The 26,194-nt window shown below is 42.8% G+C and overlaps 1 protein-coding gene across 2 annotated transcripts; it reads left to right on the top strand.

The window, feature by feature from the left end:
* Positions 1–973: 973 nt before the first annotated feature.
* si:ch211-253b8.5 (dysbindin) lies at positions 974–20,574 on the top strand. 2 transcript variants are annotated; one of them, XM_048254164.1, is made up of 4 exons: positions 974–1,430; positions 17,536–17,688; positions 17,862–18,005; positions 19,872–20,574. In XM_048254164.1, exons 1-4 carry the CDS (start codon positions 1,388–1,390, stop codon positions 20,111–20,113), a joined length of 582 nt encoding a protein of 193 aa, XP_048110121.1. In that variant the 5' UTR covers positions 974–1,387; the 3' UTR covers positions 20,114–20,574. The 2 variants fall into 2 exon arrangements, with proteins under 2 accessions (XP_048110121.1, XP_048110120.1); XM_048254163.1 differs by having other exon boundaries at positions 17,533–17,688.
* The last annotated feature ends 5,620 nt before the right edge of the window (positions 20,575–26,194 follow it).

Genomic DNA, 26,194 nt, shown 5'->3' with positions numbered 1-26,194 from the left:
AAATCCTGAACCACCCCTTTAAGTGTTCTGACACTAGAGGGCATCATTCACTATGTAGAGTGAATCCATTTTTCAACAGTCACACCAACAGACATTGGTTTCCCTGCCTAATCTGGATTTTTCATCCTTATTTGCAATCTTGTTGGTCAGTCTCATTATTTTCATTGAATATCACAGTCAACATGTAAAGATATGGTCATTGTTTACTCAAATTAAAGTGGATATATTTCTTTGTCTTTTGCTCCTTAGACACTGCTGTGTTTTAGGGGAAAACACCAATGGTAGGTTTACGTAACTAAATTATTGATGTGAAATTGGGAGCACCTGAGAAGGGGGAACTCTATTTCATAAGAGGTAGACAGAACATGCTCTTTCAAAATGCCAGACCTAGAGAAAGCACTTCATTCTATTCAATAATATCAATGCTGTGTCCATTTAAGGCAAGGTGATCTTTTAGCTTGTCAGACTACATTTGATTCACATCAGCTAGCTGGAAGCGTTTGCCTGTGAGTGCTTCTGTTCTGGCCATAGATGCTGCAGAGAAAGAGAGAGAGGGAGAGACAGAAAGAGGTAGAACGAGAGAGAGAGAGAGAGAAAAAAAGAGAGGGGTGTATTGTTTTTCTCTTTTTTCCCTAAAAACGCATAAAAGATTTCTTCATTCGGATAGCACAGATCGTATATGGTTCAGCAGGATCAAGTTATTTGACTTAACTTTAGTCAGTGACAAAAACACTGTCCATGCACCATTTACTTACATGGTGTACAAAAAGACCCTTACCCTCTTTGGTGTTCTATAGGAATGGGGTGGGATTGGGCTGCCATGGGAATGCACACACACAATTCTAATGTGAACTATCCCCTTAAACAGTTCTCCCAGCCCCTTTTAATTATGCAAAGCTCCTCCCCTACAGTTAGTGACCACTTGGTATGATCCATAAAACCCTAGCCCACTTTGTCGTGGTTTGGACTGGGACTTAGTGCACAAACAGTTTATTTAGGAGGAGGTGCCGGCCCTGACGCAGTCAAATCCAGGCAGCCCACTAACAACTTTCCTACACTTCACAGAGAGAGAGAGGGAGAGATAGAAAAAGGGAGAGAGTGAGACAGAGAGAAAAAGAGATACAGTAGGTAGTCAGATATAAGGGGGGAAAGAGAGAAAGACACAGGGTACAGAAAGAGTGGGAGAGAGAGAGAGAGAGTGAGGGAAAAGAGAGAGACAGAAAGAAAGGAATGAGTTTCTGTGATACTCATCCCCTGCCGTTGCTGAGTTGAGGAGCCCACTGACTCTGCCAGCTGTCCCACAGGACCAGACCATCCCCTCAGACCTCTCCTCCTCCTCCTCCTCCTTCAGCTCCAGTCCTTCCTCTCGGGAGCTGTTGGGATCATCATGTCTGCGTCTCCTGCCAACCTCCAGCACAAGCGCCTGTCCTGTGAGTACCACTCTCTCCGAGTCAACTGCAACTGCCACCAACTCAGTCAGAGAGTGACAGATTGTTTTCCTGATGTGTAATTGATGTGTTTAATCTGTTCTAGTACATCCAGAACATCCTGAAACACATATAATTGTATTGAGTCTTTATCCACCTCTGGCCCCGGTACCCCAGTTCACTCATTGTATATGCGATAAAGAGGCTTTTTAACATTTCTTATCATTGCTTTTCATCAAGTTGGTCTAGTTTCTATTGTATATCTAGTGCATTAACTCTTCCATCACCACATAAGTTTTCTTCTGAAATGCACACCCTAAAACACATTTGTGAATGTTTACATTGAGTGTTTACCTGCCTCTGAATGTATTGTAGTTATATAGTTCAGTATGTATAGTTCTGTACATTTCAGACATGCCAATGGAGTCAGTCACTTGGAGAGCTGTAAAGTGAGGAGCAAATATTATTCTGAGAGCCACATAGTTTCGGAGTGACTCCTAAACTCCGCTCCATATTTGGACCCTGGGCCCTCTTATTTCAGTCTTCGCAGGCTCAAGCTCTTGCACTTGTTTGAACATCATGTTGAAAGAGTGTGGAGGAATGCAGGTTTCCTGAGTGTGGGTATTTAAAGCAGGACAGTTTATGAAGTTAAAACTTGGCAAGTCAGTTGATAGGAATTTCAGATACTCTGCTCATTGGCTGGTTTGTGTGTGTGTGTGTGTGTGTGTGTGTGTGTGTGTGTGTGTGTGTGTGTGTGTGTGTGTGTGTGTGTGTGTGTGTGTGTGTGTGTGTGCGTGCATGTTGATGTGCATTAACAGAATGCTGACAAAATGGTCTAATATTACAATACTAACTTTTCTGCTTTGTCTATGAAATATCAAATTACATCAAATCAATGTACATAAATGTTCTGTATATTCTTTGTTGTAAACACACTACATACAGAATACTGTACTTTTCCACATGCAACTGGCAATCAGTGAAGAGGTTATGATGATGATGAGTAAGAGACTCTGAACGGAGAGACATATTTCAGGATTAGCACGTGGAGTTACTGTAACTCATATGTTTTCTGGTTAGTCATGTGTTTCAACTTCCAGTTCCCACATCTCCCTTGGATGCCTGCGCCTGTTGCTCTCTAAACAGATGCACTATGGTGACAGACAGTGACTCTTCCCCATTCACACAGTTTCCCACAAGGGAGTCCAGCCTACGCTGGAACACTGGAAATCAAATTGGTCACAGGGGGCCCTGGGTCATGGAGTATTTGGTTGGGTGAGGGGTGACTTATTGTTCAGCAGCAACATTTGATCAGTGTGTGTGACCTACAAGTCACCCGATCCGTGCTAGGTGGCCTCTCCTCGAAACCCAGCTGCCGATCCATAGCGATCCTCTGGAATGTTTAGCCAGGAAGACAATGGGAATGTTTAACTTGGCACGTATGACTTGTAAGTGGTTGAATGCTGGTATCCGAGTGTGTGTCTTTTAGGGTCAACAGTGATACTTGAGATTTAGAGTGCTTCTGTGTGTAAATGTTGCTTTCGGCCAGACATACTCAGCAAAATTAAGTTAAACTGAACCATGAACATAGTTTTAGCAGTAGACCATGCTGGTTTATTGGTTGTGTGAATGTGGAAACAGTGTGCCTTCACAGTTCATGACCTGTAAGCTTTTCCTGTATTCCAAGGATAGCTGGACGTGCTGAATGTGACTTTGAATTACTGTACCTATGTCAAGCCAGCACACTTAATGGCATACTAAAACATGTGTGTCTCAATAAGTATTCTAGTCAGGGCTATCTATGGAAAAAGTTTCCACTGGAATTGCTACTCATTATTCATTTTAGCAGTAGTGAGTTCATATCTCTATTATTTTTACTTGTGTAATATGTACAAAAGTATGCACAGTACATTTATTTAGACTGACAAAGTGTTCTTTGTTTAGTATTCCCTTTAAATATGTCCATTATACAACATCAAGTTTACATCATACACAAAGTATCTGTCAGTGTGTCAGTGTCATTTTGGCATTAGGCCAAAGTCAACTAATAATAGAAACATAACATAAGCAATTATCTAATCTGACCAAAAAATGTCTTGATGCTGTCAGGACCAGAGCAAGCAAAGTTGCCATTACAGTGCTCTTGTGAACTGGTAAGTAAGTTCCCCTACATAGTCTAACCAACTTAAAGGAAAACAAGTGTCATGGAATTTTCCAGCAGATCTTTCATCATGGCAGTTGTGGCCCAGTTAAAGCCTCGTGCCTTTGAGAACTTAAACTTTATGAGTCGTTGTTTTCTTCAGATGGGCTTGTGTGGTGACAGTGCTAAATCTGAACCTGAGACAGGGGAAATGAAGCCTCTCTTGCTGTTTAGATCGGCCCTAAATCCCTAGCATTGAAATCTGGAAAGAACAGACAGAGGAGCTGAACTCTGTGTGCTACTAAACATGCACCCACTTCACACTTTATATTACTGATTGTCAGAGTTGTTTAATTGTAAAAATGTTTGAGATTTTATTTTCAGGGATAGAGGCAAATCCAATCAAAACCAAGATATGAAAATATTTTAATAAACATTTTAAGTTTGTTGTTTTGCACATCAATAACTTTAAATCTGTCCTATTGGTGTGGTTGTGAACATGATTACCAAAAAGACTGCACTGAAGGCAAAACAGAGAGATAAGCAGAAAAACTAAGACTGTTGACTCAAATATATATTCACCCTTCCTTCCATTCCTTCACCCTGCACTGTCAGTACGTTGGAATTACTCTTTGCTCTCTTCTGCTCTGAAAGGAACTGATTCTCCATCTTTTATCACACAGTTATACTGTAACCTCACGCTGGCCCCTTCTCGGAGTACTCTGCCAGAGGCCATTGCTCATTCCTTGTTTTTCTGGACAGTCAGAGTGACCTAGTCATAGTTCCAGTGAGGAGAATAGGCTCCTATTGAGAAGAGTGGTGTAGACTGATGTAATGGGAAGGGGAGGAGGGCTTTTGAGTGTGATGGTGCTGGTCTGTGCTTCACCCTGTAGTCATGGAATGCATTTCCTATCAACACACACACATACCCACACACACATGGACACACACACAGACACACACACACACACAGACACACACACACACACACACACACACACACACACACACACACACACACACAACCTTAAACACCCCTATTGTCAGACTCTGAAAACTGAAACAACTCCTCTCAAATCCCTCAATTACTAATTCGCTCTCAGACTTTTGGAGCGAAGCCCAGTGAGTGTTGAAGAGAGAGGGCCAGTGAGAGAGAGTGGGGGAGGGAGGAGATGGGGGGGACAGATATGACAGAAATCCCCATGAGTCATACATAAGAGCCCCAAGAACTGCCACAACATACTCATACTCATCAAAGCTCCTTCACCCAGGAACTTTGTCACACACACACCAACATGCTGTTTTGTTTGTATGTATGACTGTGTTTGTTTGTTTATATGTTTGTTGTGCTGAGTCTCCGCTGTACCGCTGAGCAGCCTCTCTCTGCCACCCGACTCAGTGATGCTCTGTGGTCGGGCGTGTTATGATGCAGCGCAGAGGAAATGTGAGCACTCAGCATTTCTCTGGTTTGGCTCAGGACCAGAAGCCCTCAGGTTACCTCAGTGCAGCCTCCTCCTTCTCCTCCTCTTCCTCCTCAGCCTCCTCATCCTCCCCCACTGAGAGCCCTACTGCAGCAGTGGCAACGACACAGAGCCCTGATTGGCCACTTTACTATTGATGGTCATTTTTGTATGAGTCCAAAGACAAATGAAGAGTCGGCTCGGACATCACAGGAGAAGGAGAGACATCATGGCTTCATAGCTTTAACATAGGACATACCAGTAAACTGCTTGTGAATATAAAAATCACAAGTCATTCATTTCTGATTTTAATATTCCCTGCATGAACTAGGAAAAGTCAGCTCTCTTTGGCTGTAAAGAGATGAGTACACCAATAGAACTTAGAAGATAATAACAGAAGGCTACTCAGGTTTGCTGATCGGATGAGCCAGTCTCAGAATGTAGTATGAGCAAGTGTTTCCTGACTGACTGCTGATTAGTTGTTAGCCCATGGACATAGTGAGGGAGAGCTTTTCCCGCCCCTGCAGAGGGGGAGTTTAAAGAACTGAGTCCTTATGGGTGGACATAGATGGACATCATCTGACACTAATCAACCCAAATCTGATGAGACATGTCCTGCTGACCTGACAGAACCAGACAACAAAGAGGACTCTGTCATCCCTCTATTTATGGATGTACAATCCACATGTATGTACATGTGCACGATTACATGTAAACATACAGACAGAGCCGGACAGTAACAGAGTACATTCACTTGAGTACAGTCCTTGAGTACAATTCTGAGGGATCTGTACTTTACTTGAGTATCATTTTTGGGGAGTACTCATGACTTTACTCAAGTACATTTGAGAGGCAAATATTGTACTCTTTACTCCACTACATTTCTATCCATAACTGTGAGTACCCGTTACTTCTAAAAAAAAAGGAAAAAAGAAAAATCTCAAACCCTCAATTTGTTGTTTCCCTCTCAAACGTGATTGGATTGTGCAGGCGCCACTGATTGGGACAGCCTATCAGCAATCACCTTCAGCTTTCTGCCAAAGTCAACTCCATGGTCAGATTTAAATAAGAGACGAAACCATGGACAAAACAATGGTGAAGATGCAGCAGGTCCATCCCGGGAATGTGTCAACCTGTGGCCCCACCTCACTAGACTATTTAAATTTTCTGAACAAGCACTTCCAAAGAATTGAATATCCTTTGTTACACACACACAGAAAAACACAGCTCCATATTTAACATGCAGCCTTTAACTGCACCCACGCATAGCATAATAACCAGACATCATGTCACACCCTCCCCATAAGAACATGATGAAACCAACACACCCTTCAACTCCGTGCCAGGCCAAGTAAAACACACTCCATCTGAATGATCCTGAGCTCATGTTGGTGTTTTGGTGTTTTGTAAGTGTATGTGTGTGTGTGTGTGCGTTGCCATGTTGTTGCTTTGCCTCCATGAAAACTGAAACTGGGTATGAGATACGAAAATACCTTTAGCCATTAACACGGTGACATTAACGTCCAAACACATCACAGCAAGTCTGTGTTGACTCATGTTTCTAAGGGGAAAGCCACGCAGGCATGGTGGTGCAATGTGATAACAGTGGCCACACTAGGCTGTGGAGAGCAGACCAAAATAAGCCTTGACAGGGATTCAAGACTCAATACCAAAGAGTGTGCCGTGGTGAAGCTCAGTGCAACCAAAAGGACTCATAACAAGCACAACACACAGCCTTTGCACAAGGAAAGACTTCTATAAACGTAGCAACTTCAAATGCATAAGGCATGTAAACAGCTGGGAAACCAAGCGAAACTTTACTCAGTCAGTGTCGGATGTGCTGGACATCTCAATGATGGAATGAGTGGGAAGATATATATATTTTTTTTGGCCTTTTATGCCTTTAATTGACAGGATAGTAGAGAATGACAGAAAGTGAGTGGGGGAGAGTCGGGGGGCCGATATTTTGTAAGACCTGCGTGTGGTCTGCAAGATCACAGTCATATCTGCACCGACATAATGAGCACAAGTAGGATAAAGAGAGAGAGGCAGTGGGGACAGAGCCTGTCCAGCTTATTAGAACATCACCATCATGGTGTTAAGATTTTTACATAATGATTTCTCCATTATATAACATCTCATGTTGACTTTAGGTACTGGATATCTCTTTCACCAGATGACCCCAAGGATAAAAAAAAAAAAACACTGATTAACTGATTAACAAGGCCAAAGTTTTTCGCTGTGCAGTTAAACGGTTGTTTTTGTAAGTTGTTTATCCTGTGGTCCAGTACTGCGGCTCACAGCTAAAACTAGAGCCTTTGAGAAAATACCAGTGTCCATGCTTCAGACCACTTGTAATTAGCTGTCTTCTGAATCCGACCGATAAATGGAATCTTTGGATGCTTGGTGTTTGACTCATGGGAACCAGGAGCCAATAACCAGGGTCGTGAGGACTGTGGCTGTGGGCAGCTCATTGAGATGGGTCCAGACCCACTGCCCAGCCCTTGTTCCTGCTCTGTGGTCCAGAAGTTCTTGGATCATCATCTGGAAAAGACGTTTCCTGTGCCTGCGGATCCAAAATCAGCCAGTGAGATGTGTTTTGTTTATCCTGTGGTTGAGCTGAGGGGGAATGGCGAGGGGCCCCCTTTTTACTTTAGGCAGGAAGATGAGGAGAGAGAGAGAGAGAGAGAGAGAAAGTATCTGTGTGCCTGAGAAGCATCAGTTGAGATGTTTCTAAAAAAGATGGGCAGGGACTCTGCAAATGATCTCCTGGGTTACAAATCCCACAGTAAGGACTCTCACCTCATTGAGGAGGAGGAGGAGTAGTAGGAGTAGTGGTGTGTTTTGGCTTATAAAAGATGCCCTTTCTAAATGGAGGATTAGATGTTTGTCAGGGAAAGAGCCATGCCACATCCGTCGGTTTGGAGCTGGGCGCTGATTCTATACAATCCTACCACTTCCTCTGTGGAGAGGGTGGGCGGAGGGGGGGGGTGGGGGGGCAAGAAAGAGAGAAGGAGGAGAAGAAAAAAATGAGAGATTGAAGGAAAGTGAGAGTAAGGGAGGAGAAGCCAAGACACTGTAAAACAGAGACAAAGAGAATGAGAGAAAAGCTGTCCACTTCCAGGTTGGTGAGGGAGAACAAGAAAGACAGCCGCTGAGAGAAGGGAAGAGAGCAACAGCAGCAGCACTCTTCTAGGAAGGCATGTCAGATCCTTTAACCCTATCACGGCACACAATAAGCCTCTCTTTACCAGTCCATGCCGTCTCAGGCCCACTGGGTCAAATTGGCGCTCTGGGTAATCTCTCTCTTCCGCTGCCCTTTCAATGGGCCTAGTGTGACAGCATCTCGTAAACAGCACCATGTTGACACTCGGCAAACACTGAAGTCATTGGGGTGTGTGACAGACATACTGACCTCATGCCGTATGACACTGTTTTCCTCTTTCGCCTAGGTCAGCACGGTCACTAAAAATATACAACTAATTGACATGATTGGGGTTTTGATTTTCTGCTGGTGAGCAGATGTGATTGAATATTATGTTGACAGTGATGCCTCGTGATTGCAGTGACTCTAAATGTAGCCTCCTAGTCATGCATTATTCATGGGTTTGTCAATCATGGTCAGGGAATGTTCTTTTCGGGCAGTTGAAGGCTAAGTGTAATGGTCATGTCCGATTTTTCAGTATTACGAAAGGAGGAGTCTGTTATGAAATTCTTTATTGTCTAAGGAAATGATGTGATGCTTGTACAACTAATTCAACCCCTGAAAAGCTTTATACAAGAGGGGACCTTTGCAGAGGGTGGACTCGCTTGACTTGCTACATTTGCATTTACTTGCTTCACTTGCCACATTTGCATTTACTCCCATATTTCTATTAACACACATAAAAGTGGGTCCATTCAAGTCTTGGCTCCAGTGGCCGTCTTTTTAAAAGTTTAATGTCGTGCAAAGGATTGCATGACTGCCCACAATACTGCTTTTAAGAGGGCACTGTGGCCTGGGCTGGCTGCTTCATTGTTGGCATGGCATGGCATGACCGTTCACCTTTGTGAAGCATGCCGTCTCCGCTTACATAAGCTGGCGCATAAGTAAGGCAGCCTCGCATGCCAGGCTAGCCTTGCCCTCCCACGCTATGCTCTAAAGCCCTTTACGATGACCACAGTCCCGGCACAGGGTACCTGGAGGGAGAGCAGCACGATGCCCCTTTGAATTTGGCTTGATCCCTGCCACCCAGCCCTGCCCTCCATCCCATAAACCTTTACAGCTCATAGTGGGTGAGCGATTGAAAATAAATTTCTAGCTCTCTGTCTCTCTATTTATAAAAATATATATCATGTGATATTATATTATATTATAATATGTTATATTATATTATATTAAAATGCTCCATGCTTTCTCACATGCTCAGACCATTAAAGAGACATCCTGCCTCTCTGTCGCTGCCTCTGTGCTTTGAGACAAACTACTCTGGTGTTATGTAATCTCTTCCTTGTCTTCCTTGCTCATGCAGAGGAATAGCCAGCCAGACTCTCCCTCCTTTCTCTCTGTCTCTCTCTCTTATTCTCTTCCCTTTCTCTTCTCTGTGCTTCGCTTACATAAACCTGGAAAGACCAAAGAGAAGTTGCTGGAAAAAGACGACAGCAAGAGTCTTGCTGAGCGCAGCAGAGTGCCCCTGGGAAAGGGACTGGGGTCATATCACTCCTCTCCAAACACACAGTGATACCAGCACACAACTATTTAGTCCCTGATCTCAGCCCCCAACACCCGTGTTCTCTTGGCAGGATAAGTTTACTGTGACATGGGAATGTTCTTTTGAACGACAGACACTGTTTTTAGAGTGTTCTGCTTCAAGAACATTCAGGAAGTTGACAGCTGGCCAGTCCTGTGAGCTGGTAGGTCGCCAATGGTTGGCACGGTGTTGGACTGGCACTAAGGAGTGGCAGTGGCCAGACTGGTGGTAAGGGGGGGTGAGTCAGCAAGGCATGCTGGATATCATTTGGCATTAACTGGCATCCGTTGGCGTGGTGACCTGAGAGGAAGAGACTTCGGTGGGAAGCTATGCAGGAGAGACAGACCGGTGTAAACAGTGCAGGGTATTGTGAACGTCTGCGTGTCTGAAAGGGATGAGGAATAGTCACAACTAGTTGGCAACTAAGTGGAAAAGGCTTCGACAGTCACAACATGCTTGCAAATACACTCGCACTGGCATGCTCTCATGCATGCACAAACATTAACACACACACGCACACGCACACACACACACACACTGGCATGCCACTCTTGTCGCTCACCTTTCCTGACCATTTAAATCTCCTCTGATCATCTTATCAGACTCACTGATTTCCTTATTCACACTGGGAAACCCACGGCAATTGGTGCAGCAATGAATATCTATTAGAAATAAGGAAACAAGCATGGTGTACAGTGCAGTTTCTTGATACAAACTAGCTTTTTGACCATGTTGGTTCCTTCTTCATTGTATTGTGTCTGTCTGTATTTCCAAATAATGCTCTTAAGCAGTGGTTCTTGTGTGTAAGTGTACAGTGTGTGTCTGCTCTTGTGTATCTCAGGTTTTTGTTAGTGTGTGAGATACCGAAAACTGGCTTGGCAAACGTAGGAAAACAACCCATCAGCACACTCCATGGAGGCTGGATAACCTTAACATGATTCCCAATTTAGCCGAGGCTTAAAAGCCTGATCCAATTTGCCCAATCCCCATCAGTGGCGTCTAATTGCGTTTAAATCCCCTGGATGCGGTTCCCGAGGTGTTCAATATATATCGATGGGAAAGCTGTGGAAAGGCAGAGCGCAGCATTCAGAGACATAGACAGCATAAGGCCCTGGCACTCAAACTATACTGTTGTTTCAGCTGCACCTATCTATGGAAACCATGTTTAATGCTCAAGGATGCATCTGGGTGGTGGAGATGTACTGCCTGCTGTGTATAGTCATCATAAGCTGGAAATAAAATATGGGTGTGACAGCAAGCCATTTCAAATTCTATTGTTTCTAAAAGTAGTTGCAAAAACACTGACAGTTAAGAAGCTTTCACTGCCCTTGGGGCTATTTTGAAAATTGATAACTGCTACATGACTATGTTAAGGCATAAATGCTAAATGATCAAGGGTGGACTGTCACTATGTGTTTCCAGTATACTGCATTCTGTTGCACTACGTAGAGAGATAGTGGAAAGAGCAATAAGCAGAGCTGGTGTCTGCAAGGTCAGCGGGTATCCATGCTGTCAGTGTCCGGCTCGGGGGGGGGGGGTGTGCGCACACTGACAGAGACATGGAGGGACATGCCCAGGGCTGGCAGACATGTCCAAACGTGTCCCGTCTCCTCTGCTGTCCTCTCGTCCTCCTTCTGTGTTGTCGCGGTAGCTGTTGCTGTGTAGCAGGCGGCGGGGATGGGGGTCATGAAAGGGTTACGCAGAGGACACCAGATGCTGGTAATGGCAGAGGCCCCCAGAAATACAGGGCACAACACACACACACTCTCTGTCTCTCTTATCCCCTCTCCTCACACACATACACAATCATAAACAGAGAGAGAGAGAGAGAGTGTGTAAGAGAGAGAGAGTGGAAAAAATTAATAAGCAGAATGAGCCATCGGACTGTTGTGAGGGACTGAGTGATGCTCAGACGTCTGGTCAGTGTGAGAGCAGCAGGTAGTCAGACAGTCTGGCAGCCATGAGGAGCTGGGAAGGGACACCAGATGCTGAGGAACGGGATGGGAGGGATACACACACACACACACACACACACAAACACACACACATTAGCTCCCTTTGTCTTTCTTTGTTTCTTTCTTTCTCTTTTCTTTCCCTCTCTCTTTCTCTCCCTTTCTCGCTCACACACACACACACACACTGTCTCTCTGACACTGTGATCAGCAGCACCGGAGCGCCACAGGGAACTGTGCTCTCTCCAGTCCTGTTCACCCTGTACACATCTGACTTCTGCTACAACACCGAGTCATGCCACATGCAGAAGTTTTCTGATGATACTGCAATTGTGGGGTGTATCAGGAACGGGCAGGAGGAGGAGTACAGGAGCCTGGTGGAGGACTTTGTGCAATGGTGCAAACTCAATCATCTTCAACTCAACACTTCAAAGACCAAGGAGATGGTGGTGGATTTCCGCAGGTCTAAGCCCACTCTGCTACCAGTCCACATTGATGGGGTCAATGTGGAGGTGGTTAGCACCTACAAGTATCTGGGTCTCCACCTGGACAATAAACTGGACTGGTCAGCCAACACTGATGCACTCTACAAGAAAGGGCAGAGCAGGCTGTACTTCCTGAGGAGGCTGTGGTCCTTCAATGTGTGCAGCAAGCTCCTTAGGATGTTCTACCAGTCTGTTGTTGCCAGCGTCCTCTTCTATGCAGTAGTATGTTGGGGAGGAAGCACAAGGAAGAAGGATGCGGGGCGAATTGACAGGCTGGTAAGGAAAGCTGGCTCTGTAGTGGGAGCTGAACTGGAGTGCATCACTTCACTATCTGACAAAAGGACCCTGAATAAACTGATCAACATCTTCGCTCACTGCCTTGCACAACAGACAGACTGAGAAAGTAATTTGTCCCCAGGGCCATTGAACTGTTCAATGCTTCACTTAAGGGAAGAGGAGAGATAGACTTCTCTGCATAGTCTGTCTGCCTCTTCACCCCCTCCATGGATACTGTCTGTCCACTAGCCACTTTTACCACTGTCTTCTGCCTCACTGTTTGCGTGCTATATTAGCACATTAGCACATATGCATAACCCCTCCCTCCATGCCACAGCCGAACTGTGGCCACACTTATACCTTTTCTTAAATAGTTAAATACATAGATATATAGACTTTACTTTACTTTATTTCTGCATTGTTGCACTGTTGGACTTACTCATTTGCACATTTACACATCACCATTGCACTATCACCATGACACTCATTCACACAGAGCACCTTACCTTACCTTACCATGCACAGAGAATCACAGGCTCAGTCCCTGCTTCAGTCATTGCAAGCGCCTCTGATTGATTAATCACCACTATGTGGATACTGTTTTTAGAATTGATTTAGATTAAGTGTTAGTTAGTATAATTTGTATTTTAGTATATTTAGCATATTCTTTATCTTCTACTGTCCTTATTGCTTAGTTGTGTTTTTATATTATATACTTTAATTACTCTTTCTACTGTTAAAGAATGTGTTTGTGTTGTCTGTATGCTGCTGAGACCTTGAATTTCCCCTGGGGATCAATAAAGTATCTATCTATCTATCTATCTATCTATCTATACACACACAAACACACACACACACACACACACACTCACACAAACTGGGACACACTGAACAAACAAACAGATTTGATTTACGTCAGTAAATTAAGTGATAGACACACAAATAACACAGTTTCCCACACCACACATTCACTCTCACACACATATCGTCACGCCACACAAGCACACTTGCGTCAGTAGCTCCAAAGGTAATTAAGTCAAAGGGCCACCAGTGAAACACACGCCTCCATAATCCTGCTGCAGGAGACCAGATTAAGAGCTCAAGCAGGTGACTGAAGAGTTTCATATACACCATATCAAATGTATACATTGCGCTCCATAAGGGGAGATCAATACAGACATATAATTCATTTACATTATGAAATAACTGTGAGGTCTGTGAGGTATATAAACACAAGCAGGAAAGTGATGTGTGCAATATGTGTGTAGCAGTGAGCAATAATTTAGCTGTCAGCAGAATAGGGTTTTAATGTCAACATGGTCCTGCAGGTGTTTGTAAGCAATTTCATAATCTTATGAGTCATTGTTTAGCCAAGTGTATTTGTATTCTGCCCAGTTCCTCACGACCTTCCTTAAGTGGCATTTTCCTAAGTGACTGTGAAGTGCTCAAGGGCCTACCCTGCTCATAAATGCCAGTAGATAATAGGTCCTGCATACTAAGTGCCTTTAGGTGAAGTGTGCTTAAACTGTTCACAAATTAAAGATTTCAATTCAATGTATCAATCATAAATTAAACTGTGACAAAAGTTACACCTACACCATACATGTTCCCGTCTCAGATGGAGATATGGGGAGTACCAGTAGCCTTAAACAATTAATTAGCTTATGAAGCACATACCAAACAGCACTAGATTTGTATTTGTGTATGCCCTGTGCTTTTGACTATATATTTAAACATATTGTTTTGTACAGTGATGCTGTAGTGTTTAATCTTCAATAACTAGATGTACCGCATAGCGGTACAAAATATGACCGCCGCTCAGTCCTGTACATCCGTTCCGCGAAAATAAATCACACTTCAATTTGTCTCCATATTTTACCCATCCCCACTCTTTAAACTTTTGTGTATGCTTGTTTGGCATGCCTGAGGTGGCAAAGTGGCTGCACAGAAAGTACCCTACTGGTGCTGAAAAGGTGAATAGATTGTAGAATAGCCAAAAGAAGATGTAGAATTGTTATAAAACCTTTAAAATCTCTAAACAATCACAAGTAGGGCAGTTCATCACAGTTCATCCATTGCAACTGGATTGATGAAAGGTCACTTACACCTGTAGGCTACATTGTATCGGGGAAAAAGCAAAAGGTATCAGCATAATGTTATTTATTTATTTATTTATTTATTTTTATGTATTTTTAAACAAAAACATCTCTGTCAGTTCCATGCCGTTTTCAACAGCTATCAAAACAAAAGGTCATTTATGGATGGATGGATTTTTTGTGAATGTTTTTCTTCTACATAAGATTTTAGTCATCTTTAGTTCATGTAATACTTTATTGTCAATGCACAAATTAAGTAACAGTAGTCTGGAAACGTTATTGTTAATGCAAATTAAGTAACAGTAGCCTAGTCTGAAACTAAGTGCTGTTTTTACATCTAACCAGTGGTGCAAATAACTGACATGTCCAAATGGGCCTTGATGAAATCGCGTCGCTAGGACTGTTCATACACATTTTAACGGGCCAAAGTTGAAGAGCTTTTGTCCGCTATTGTTAGTGCAAATATAGGCTGATTCATGTTCCTTGCATTGTTTAACTGAGGTCCATGGCTAGTCTGGCTTTCATCAGACCAAGCTCAATCTTTTAAGAAATCAAAATAAATAGCTATAGATCAGGCTACCAACGGTAGCCTAGTCCATAGGCACCGATATTGTTTAATTTTCTCCGATTGAGATATACACGCTCTGGTTATTCTAAATGCAAAATGCATCAGGGAGTTATGACAAAACGGTAACTAACAAACTAGATCCTAATAGAAAGTTGTTAGCTTCCCTAAGCTACAGGTAGGATTATAAGGTAGGCCTATTGACAACATAAATTGTCAATAGGCTATGCTGGCGACACAAATAAAATCTCCTTTGAAACCAATGGCTTCGCCTTACAGTATCAAGCTGGACTTAAACTGTCATATCGCGGGCTTAAAAGTTGTAATAACATTCACGCAGCTCCATGAGTCAAGGAAAGCGCCAAATGAAGTAGCCACTTCTAAATGGGACCCACTACACAGTAGCTTAAGGTGTTTTGCTAAACAGCCATAATGAAATGAAGGTGTCATTGTTTGGATACTTCACACACACCCGTTTTTTAATTTCACAGACTACAACTACCAAGCTGTAATCAAAGCACATCGATTCCCCTCTCACACCCTGCACGACTTAAAACAAAAAATAAACAGGCGCCTCAGTCTCATGTATGTATAGGCAAAACTGCATCAGAACGGTGTAACGTTGGTAAATCTTCCATTGCACAGAATGATTTTGTAGCATCGCAATAAATGACAGTCGAAAAGATACAAACAGTGCTGCTATACATTTGTTTGGTATAACCGCATTTATAGTTTTCTACAAATGCAATAAAATCAAATGCCTCCATCACTCAACCAACGCTTAACGGTTACATTACCTAGGTCCTTATTGATATTACAAGATTAACGCATACCTGCAGTAAAACCAAGCATGTCCGATAAACATCCTCAGATTTATTTCGGGCTTCAAGAAGAAATGGGAATTACACTTCATGTGAACATCGCCCTATCCTTATTAGATGTTAAGCTGCGATAAATTACAGTCCTTTGTATGAAGGCCCATTGTTTTTTCCAACCCCTTTTAACTTAACAAAATTACGCCCTCACTGCAACGTCGCCGCCATCTAGTGGACAAACGACTACTTCTCGCCAATACTGAAAATGCAGCCATGATGATGATGATGAATATTTATTTTGGCTTTCTTTTTAATCCTACTGATTTTCATTTTTACCGGGGCAAATCACAAATGAGTGATTATGAGCCAGGTTTATGTGGGCCCTGAGACCAACATACCATAAAAGATTCACAGAGAACTGTTCGCCCTACCCTCCTGTCGGGGTCCAGTCCAGCCGGGGGCTGCAGATGAAAACGAAAAATGACGGTTCCATGCTATCCATGTGGGGGTACATGCTCACCAAGTTTTGTGTACCCCGGTCTTTTCAGTGTCCGGAATTTTGTTGGTGTATGCGCCACTAAATGTACACATAAATTATTTTATTGTAAGGCCCCCATGAACGAAATTACACAAAACTTTGGCATGCATTCAGAGGGTGTCATAATGATCCTACACTTTTAATTTTGTGCAGTTTTGACCTTTGTCAGCCAGAGATATTGAGATGAAAAACACCTAATTTTATGCTTTTTAATTTTTTAACTAGGTGGCGCTTATACATGAAATAAGTGGTAATGGGATGGGTTGATATGCCCCTTAAGACCAACATACAAAAAAAGGTGGACTCCTCCTAGGCCCCTACGGTTCTCAGATATTCACAGAAAACTGTCTCCGCCACCTACAGGCCAGTTGGTGTATAGTAACATAAATTAATTTATTGTGTGGCCCCCTGAACGGAATTCCACAAAACTTGGCGTGCATACAGAGGGTGTCATAATGATCCTACACTTCCATTTCGTGCAGTTTTGACTATGTTAGGTCACAGATACCTTCAATTAACACCTTTTTTACTTTTTTTTGTGTTTAACTAGGTGGCTTATACATGAAATGAGTGGTTATGGAATGCGTTGACATGGCCCCTGAGATCAACATACAAAATAATGGTCCTCCTAAACCTTACGGTTCTCGTGATATTCACAAGCATGTCACCTTCCTTTCGAGTGCAGTCCAGCGTGGGGGCTACAGATCAAAACGAAAAACGATGGTTCCATGCTATCCATATGGGGTTATACCCACCAAGTTTGTCTACCCGGTCTTTCAGTGTCCGGGGAATCGTGAATTTGGACATGCGAAAGAAAAAGCTAAACCTGACCGCCGCTTCGCTGCGCGGCGGTCATAATAAATAAGGTGCAAGTGGAATATTTGTATTGTTGGTCTTGTACTGTGAGTTCTATTGTCTGCTGTTTCTTTAGTAATCTGCTGCCCCCTATTGGTAGAAGAGTGACTCAACATTCATACTCTGCATGCCATTCAGAGGCACATGTTAGATCATGATGTGTGAATGACTCTTGAGCTCTTGTGTGTGTCAGCAGCGGAAATGGAGCATGCTCAGAGGGTATCTGAGATGGACGCGTCCCGGGAGATGAAGCTGAGAGAGAGGCAGCGCTTCTTCTTTGAGGAGGTCTTTCAGCACGATGTGGACGTTTACCTGTCCAACTCACACCTGCAGATAGACTACAAGAGACGTGAGTGATTCCATTGACAGGACAGACATACACGTGTGTCCAAATGTATATGCACACATATAACACACACACACACTCAAAACACACACACACACACACACACACACACACACACACACCAATCCTGCTTTTTAATACCTTGGGCTCCTGTGGGCTCCTGTCTCTCTGTGCAGCCCCGATCGGCAGCATCTCGTCCATGGAGGTGAACGTGGACATGCTGGAGCAGCTGGAGCTCCTGGACCTCTCCGACCAGGACGCCCTGGACGTGTTCTTCAGTGCTGCAGGAGACGATGGAGGGCTGGCCTCTCCTCTGCCTGGTAAACAAACAACAAATATAAACACAACAACAAACACAAACACAAACACCAGCACGAAAACAGGCAGAAGCACTAGCACTTATTAGGGTTTGGTATTACAGGAGCTGTAGCTATCTGGTCAGCGTGAGGGTTGGGATCGCTCCTCATCAGAGAGCTGGTCATGAAGTAGGGCTGCACTTAGAATGGAGCTGAATCAAGTCTGGGTTGGATCTGACCCTCAAGTTTGAAAGATTGACCACATAATGGCTACAGCAGGACCAGGTCAGAACCACATAAGGGCCAGATCAGCGCCACATGTTAGCCACATATAGCCAAGTATATTTTAGATACACAGTCAGAGTTCACTGAGAGGTCAGTGGGATTTTCTGTAAACCCATCTGGTACACTGATCTAATTGTATATCTCAATACAGACACAGCCAGATGCAAAAATAACAATCAACAAGCAACATTTATCTTTATTATCTCTCAGTATTCTGAGAAAATTCTCAATGGCTCAATGACATAGACAATAATCCCTGTTAAAGGAATTATCCGGAGGAAAATGCACTTTAGATCAATTTACGGATGATTGGGAGTACATACGTTGAGTTGACATCAAAATCATGTCATTCGGATGTGTTTTGAGAAAGTTCGATTTTACCGTTTTTAGTCAAAACTCCTTAGCCTGGAAGTGACCGGGCATGTCATTTAAGCCGCTACAAGCGGTATTTTATGGGCTACCTCTTCTACGGTTCCAAACAACATTACATTGGTGAGGTAGTGGGGTCCTAAAGCCAAGTGAGTATCGAGGTCTTTATGTGTGGTGGGATAGAGAGATAATTTCATCAAATAGCCAGTACCTTTCGAATGTTGCTGCTGCAGCTCCCCATCTTGGGGAAAGTCCGTAGATCGATTGCCGAGTGTGGAGTAACACGCTCTGGAAATTCGATTTCGTCATGCGTTTAAAGAATTAAAAAAAGTAAAAAACATAGTCAGTATTTCTTTGAGGTGAAATGAAGTTGTATGCAACAGCAAACCCTAGCTTACTAACAGGTTGGAATTTTGAAAATGTCCGCGTGACGTGATGTGGAAGACTCTCAATGCGACTCCCTACGGACTTTACATGCCGGGTCACTTCCAGGCTAAGGAGTTTTGACTAAAAACGGTAAAATCAAACTTTCTCAAAACACATCGAATGACATGATTTTTGATGTCAACTCAGCGTATGTACTCCCAATCATCCGTAAATTGATCTAAAGTGCATTTTACTCCGGATAATTCCTTTAAGGCTGGTCTCACAGTCAATTGTAAAGAAACTATTTAAACTATGTGTTTGTTAATCTTCTGTAGAATTATGCCAAACATGAAGATGACAGATATAATGGATCTGACCCTCAAGTGGGACAGATTGACCACATAATGGCTACAGCAGGACCAGGTCAGAACCACATAAGGGCCAGATCAGCGCCACATGTTAGCCACGTCTGAACAGCTCCCACGTCAGCTGCCTAATGTAGTCCTGAGTCATTCAGGAGAACATGCAGATGGCATGCACTTAAGCCATGAGTACACTGCTACGGATGCTGTCTGTCGGTGTGGATGATGCAAATGTCGTCACCGGCACCGGCTATATGGCCTTCCCATGCTGCACCAGAGTTTTGGGACCATACGAGACACTGAGGCGCACGATTGTATAGATGTATAAACAGTATAAACAGCATGAGTGTATCTGCAGAAGTAAATCCAGGCCTTCGGGGTAACCAATGGCTTGGGTGTTCGTGTTGGTTGAACCTTACTTTACCATATCAGCTACAGGAGCACTGTATGTCCTGCACACTGACTTCAGTAGTCTCATATCTGATGCACTTTATATCCCTGCATGCAGGCCAAGAGGACGACGAGCCAGGCGAGGATGGAATCACTCTGCATGTGCCCAACAGCTCTTCAATCAAGTCCCGGATGTCCTCCACATCCTCTGCCGCCTCTTACGACAGCCAGGGGACCAATGGGGAAGGGCCAGAAACCCCCACCATCCAATCAGAAGATGAGGATGGTCACAGTGACGACCTGTTGCTGACACCCACAGGCATGGATGAGAAGAATGCCCCACCCCTTTTCTCTCCCTGAACATTCTGTTTGGACAGAATGAAGAAAAGCCTAGTTTAATTGGCGAAAGACTATACCTGAAGTGGGCAGAATGTTCTAGACCACTCCAAAAACTGCCAAAGACTTTCATAGACAAGCTCAAAAGACATTGGTACACCTTCATTCACCAACTTTACCAGTTTGACTTTCTGCACTCAATAATAACTTTTGATCATTGGCTATCATTAACTAAATAACTATGCGACTGCATGTTTGAGTCAGTGCTTTGGTTTTCTCTTTTTGTCATCTATCGTAAAGGTCTATTGAAATATGTAATTTTCATAGCACCTCCCCATGCCATGTACTGTACCTACTCAGAAGCTGTAAATATCAGAGATCTGTTGGTGAAAGCATGCTTCACTGACAGGTGAAAGTACAAAAATCGCCTTTGTTTCTGCTTAACCAACAAAAAATAAACATTTGTAGATTGTAGATATTTTGGAGATCAGTTTACGCTCCAGTTTATTACATGATAATCTTTAAAAGACCAACTCCTCTTTTGTCTGATTATTAAGAACAACACGTGATTATTAAGAACATCTTTAACATCACAGATAACATGGCTGATGAAGGACATGGAGGAAGGAGATGGAGTGATACAGAAGTAATATATAGAAGTGAAGAAAAAGAAAAGTCATATCTTCCTCTCTATAACTGCTCAAAAAAAATGAAGGGAACACTTACAGTTTTCCACAATTGTTAAAACACATTTTTTGAAACCTTCCACCCTTTTCTCAAACTACATTCACAGAATGTCTGACAGTTCTTGCAAATTAAAACTAGGGCTGTCAAAATAACTGATTAATTTCGATTAATTAATTTAAGAAAAAATAACTGATTAAAAAAATTTGTGCAGATTAATCGATTCCGTATGACCTTTGACCCCGAGCCGTTCTAGTCAGTAAAAATTAGACTGCAAAATGAAGGAGAGAGAAGAAAACGTGCTGCCTGGATCATTGATTGGAACATTTACTTTTAAAAAATGGCCTGATGGTGTTGATAAAAATAAAGTGTTGAAAATAAAGTCCTCTGCAATGTCTGCAGCAAGGAATTTGCATATCACCGTAGTTCATCAACTCTATAGTGTTGACATTGAGGGGAGTGTTCATTTATTTTCATTATGTCCCCTAGGCTATATATGTTACATTACATTACATTACATTTGGCTGACGCTTTTTTAGCCAAAGCGACTAACAACATGGTAAACAGTTTAAGTTTTAGAGCAATTCTCAACAATTTTTGGACAATTTAAAAACATTAGAGTACAGTAAGAATAAGTGCATCAGTGAGTGCTGTTTTTAACAGTTACTTGTCAGTTTAAGACGGCTGGTGAGTGCTAGGATCAGTAAGACTTGTTGTAAGTGTTGCTATGAGAGGAGATGTTCTCTAAAGAGCTGGGTCTTCAGGAGTTTTTTGAAAATGGAGAAGGATGTCCCTGCCCTTGTAGGAACTGGCAGTGTGTTCCACCAACGAGGAACAACAGATGAGAAAAGTTTGGATTGCTTTGAGTGTACCGGTGGTAGAGCTAGATGTCGTTCGTCTGAGGAGCGCAGCGGTCTGGAGGTAGCGTATGTCTGTAAGCGTTAGAGCCTTGAATTTGATGCGGGCCGCCATAGGTAGCCAGTGTAGCTGGATGAGCAGCGGGGTAACATGTGCCCTTTGGGTTGGTTGTAGACCAGGCCCGCCCAGCGTTCTGGATCATCTGAAGTGGTTTCACCGCGCAGGCTGGGAGACCTGTCAGGAGGGCATTGCAGTAGTCGAGTCGTGAGATGACTATTGCCTGAACCAGAAGTTGGGTAGCATCTTGAGTCAAGTAAGTCCTGATTTTCCGTATGTTGTAGAGTGCGAAGCGGCATGACCGGGCGACTGAGGCAACATGATCTGAGAAGTTTAGTTGGTTGTCGAGAACAACTCCTAGATTTCTTGCAGTCCTGGAAGGTGAAACAGACAGGGAGTCAAATTTGATGTTGATGTCGTGGTGTATGGTAGGTTTAGCTGGGAGGACCAGCAGTTCAGTCTTTGAGAGGTTCAGCTGGAGGTGGTGTGCCTTCATCCATGTAGCTATGTCTGAGAGGCAATCCGAGATCCGTGCTGAAACCAAGGGGTCATCAGATGGAAAGGACAGATAGAGACATGTGGCCTGAAATGCCTTGTATGTGAAAAAAAAACTTATTCCCAAAGCACTTTTGAATTTATTTCCTCAGCATATTAGGTCATATCATAGATTATTATGGCAATTATTTGAACAGTGAAAATAATAATAATTCAATGATTCATTTGAATTTAAATATTTAAAATACTTTCACAGCAAAAAATATATATGCGATTAATTTAGATTAATTAATCACAGAGTATGTAATTAAACATTTTTTTTAATCGATTGACAGCCCTAATTAAAACACAAAACACTCACCTCAAAAGTTGTACTTGTCCAAACAGTGTCAGAGTACCGATCCAATTTATGATTGAAGTGTTGCCTTCATTTTTCGTAGGCTATATCAGTCGCCGCTAGGGTTGTACTCCATAGTAGCCTACGCACCATCCGTGGCCCAACCCCCCAAAAGATACCCTTATTTACCCTTATTGAGCCTAAGACAAACCTTTACATAAACTGGAACAGAAAGCCCCTCTTAATAACATCAACCTATGTCATCCCTTATCAAATAGCCTACTGCATTAAGCGTCTATAACTTTTACAGCTGGCTGTAGGTTACGGGGGCTTATAGGGGTGTTTCACGCTTTTTAAAAGTTCTGGGATGAGGAAGATTTCTCTCCCGGGATTTTTTTTTTTAAATTCTGGTTGCTAAACATACTATTTTAACGCAGTTTGGAAAGGACATTAATGCCTTTACAAAGCAAGCGGCTCTGACTCAAATTAGGTGAACATATGAGCATTATAACTTCACTGCCCAACCCGCGAAAAAGGGAAAGAAAAGAAAAAATGAACCAATGAGTTTATGTCGCGATTTGCGAGACAAAAAACACAGTTATGGTAACTTACTAATAATAAGGATTTGCTCACAACACTCTTACATTGCACTGCTGTTTTGGTTGTCCCAAACTTTTAGATGATAGGCATAGGCCTACGCACAGTCAAGGAATTTTAACACCCGCACCAACCCGACTCGTCATGACGTGCCTTAGCCCCAAAAAGGCTGAGAACCTCTACGCATTAACTGAATCCCTGTTCCAACCAGTGTACAGAGGTAGGCTAAACAAACAATTCAGCATTTTAAACATAGACATAGTTTTTACTGTACGCCTACATCTTTTAACGTTACGGTTAAACGCCTGAAAAATATTAAGCTGCTGCTGTTGTTTTCTTTTCATGACTGAATGATTTAGGCTATTATCCTATGAATGAATGGAACGTTGTGTTTTTAAGTGCCAGAATTGACCTATCCAAAGCCACGCCCGAAAACCGCCACAGGTCAATCGTTATCATGTCATGACAATGCTACGTTTTCATATATAATATAGTCTATGGTTTCCATGCACACCATATTCCGGTTTTATTCGGAATAATGCCAATATTCAGATTGCACATGAGTCAATAAATATAGGCTATAGTTGTTAGTTGTCACACAAGTTTTTTTTGTATTGTTGTAGGCTAATATTGAATGATTTCACAAATAAAGCCGTGAAAAATTTGTAATGCTATTAGTGCGCATAGGATTACGCCTGTCATTAATTGGCTACTATATATATATATATATATATATATATATATATATATATATATATATATATATATATATATATTCATCTCTCAGTGTTCCATTCAACGTAGCCTACACTCTCCTTTCTCTCAAGGCTGTAAATTCTGACTCATGTTTTGCTGTTGAAAGATCTGAACAAATTTGAATGAGCTGTACATTAATGGCATGACATGTAAGTTGTCATTTAAATAAGCCCTATGCAAGTCTGGTTATTCCTTCGCTGTTTCTGGGTTTTCGCCTGATTTGGGCTCGCATTTTTCACGACATAGCTCCCCCTGCAGCTTCGGTAGCAAGTGACTGCTACGCTTAAACCCCACTAGCTAGCGAAGCTAGCCATCAAGAAACCAAGCTAAACACATACAGGGCTCACAATAAAACGGTCGAGCAAACACATTGTTCAAGAGACTATCAACCCACATTACAAAAACGAAGTTCACCCAAGGGTAGGCTACTTACAATTTCAGCAGCAACAAAACCAAGTCGGAGTCCGTTTTACAGTCTTCTTAGAAACTACAATCTGACTACATTTTCGAGTCCTTCCGCTGAGTCACATCCGGATTTCTTCGGTCCGGGACCAGAAATTTGCATATTCGGTTTTTCCGCGGGGAAGCACTAGGGGGAGACGAAGCAACCACCAAACGACCCAAAAAGTGTTGTAGAACCATCAGAACGACTCTCAACCTGCATAATTAAGGTCATTTTTGCTAAAATTGTTGCAGGGCCAGTGGCGGAACAAGTCAGAGCCGGGCCGGGGGCAGGGCACATGACCGGGCCCTTCAGGCTATTAAACTCATCATAACATAATTTTACAACATAGGCTACACATGCCCGCAACAGCGGGTCTTACAAGCGTCAGCGCCACGGAGAGCAACTATGTCATTTTGAAGTCCATCGAACGTGCGGCGTAACCAAGAGAACAACAACAAAACATTAGGCTACATGACCCTAATAATAAAAAAACAATAATACGCAGCACTAGAGCCTTAGCCCGCCGAACTCGGTCCACGATGCTCTGTGTATGTCCAATTTCTTTGCTCTCTCATTCTCTATGGACAACATGGCAAGTCCACTCAGTCTCTCCTGTCCCACTGTGCTCCTCAAGTGGTTTTTAATGATCTATAACTTGGAGAATGAGCTCAGAGGTTGGTGACGGAAGAGTCAAAAAATAAAATTAGGGATGTGCAAATCTCACTGAATGCAGAAGTTACTGCTGGTTGGTTGCATTGGCGGGCGAGGGTGGCTTCGGGGCTCATGCCCGAATCTCTTTTAAAAGCCCGAATATTTTTTTTTGTAGGCCCTATGTGTTTTCAATTTCCAACGATTCTAATTTCTAATTTAACTTCCCCTCGGTTTCTCTATAAATGTTACAAAATGTAGCCTACTATTAGCCTACTGAGCAAATATCCCTTACTTTCAAAGCCCAATATTGACAGATAACCTGATTTCCCACACGATGAGTTTAGGCAATGCCAGAGCCGAGATGTAGCGGTTTGCGTCATCAACCTGGCAGGAAAGTTCAGAGCGGCGCAGTCAGTTTAGTTTGTTAACTACGACAGTCACGAGTTGGGTCGCGATAGTCTGTCATTTTTAAAAAGTGGGTCCCCAGAAAAAAAAAGTTTGAGAAACACTGGTTTAAACAGCAAGCCGGTAAGAAAAACTATTGTCAAGACATTAGGCAATTAGGCTACTGTACCCCGGAATACAAAAATAAACTTCAAATTGTAGGCTATGTAGCCTAATCTGTATGTAGTCTGTATAGTCGCAATGACCGAATCAGTAGATATACCTGTTGTCAGTTGAGTTCGTTCAATTCATTTTTTTGTAGGCTAGTAGGCTAGCCTAGGCAAATATGAAACGGAGATGTAACGTGGCTACCTGCGGGATTTTGAACTTGCATGTTTCATGCATTTTAGGGCAAAAACTACCATGGGATTGATGTGTTCTCCATTTGAGGAACGTAATCAATTGCGGACGTGCACATAGGCTACAGCTCAGACACAGAGCGAATATAGGCCTAGGTTAGGCTACTTTCACTTTCTAGAGCGCATTCATTAGGCTACGTAAAAGATGCTTCATACCAAAATAACGATCAAACATTATCAAATGTATCATGACGTGTTGTCACAAAGACTTACTCCAATTAGAAAATCGAAACCAAAATCATGTAAGTTTAAGTGTTCTCTCAGTGACGCCTGTAGGAGAAGATCCAATTTTGTAAATTTGCACGTCGTAAAGTTCAATATGAGAGTTAAAAGAAAGCCAGTCATACAGCAGAACATCAAAGTAAAATTCAAAACTTTTCAGCAACCATCATAACTCGTCCTGACTGGGGCAACCTATAAGC

Source organism: Alosa alosa, chromosome 10, assembly GCF_017589495.1.
Source record: "Alosa alosa isolate M-15738 ecotype Scorff River chromosome 10, AALO_Geno_1.1, whole genome shotgun sequence".
Taxonomy (NCBI): Eukaryota; Metazoa; Chordata; class Actinopteri; order Clupeiformes; family Clupeidae; genus Alosa; species Alosa alosa.
This window is presented reverse-complemented; position numbering and strand designations above follow the sequence as displayed.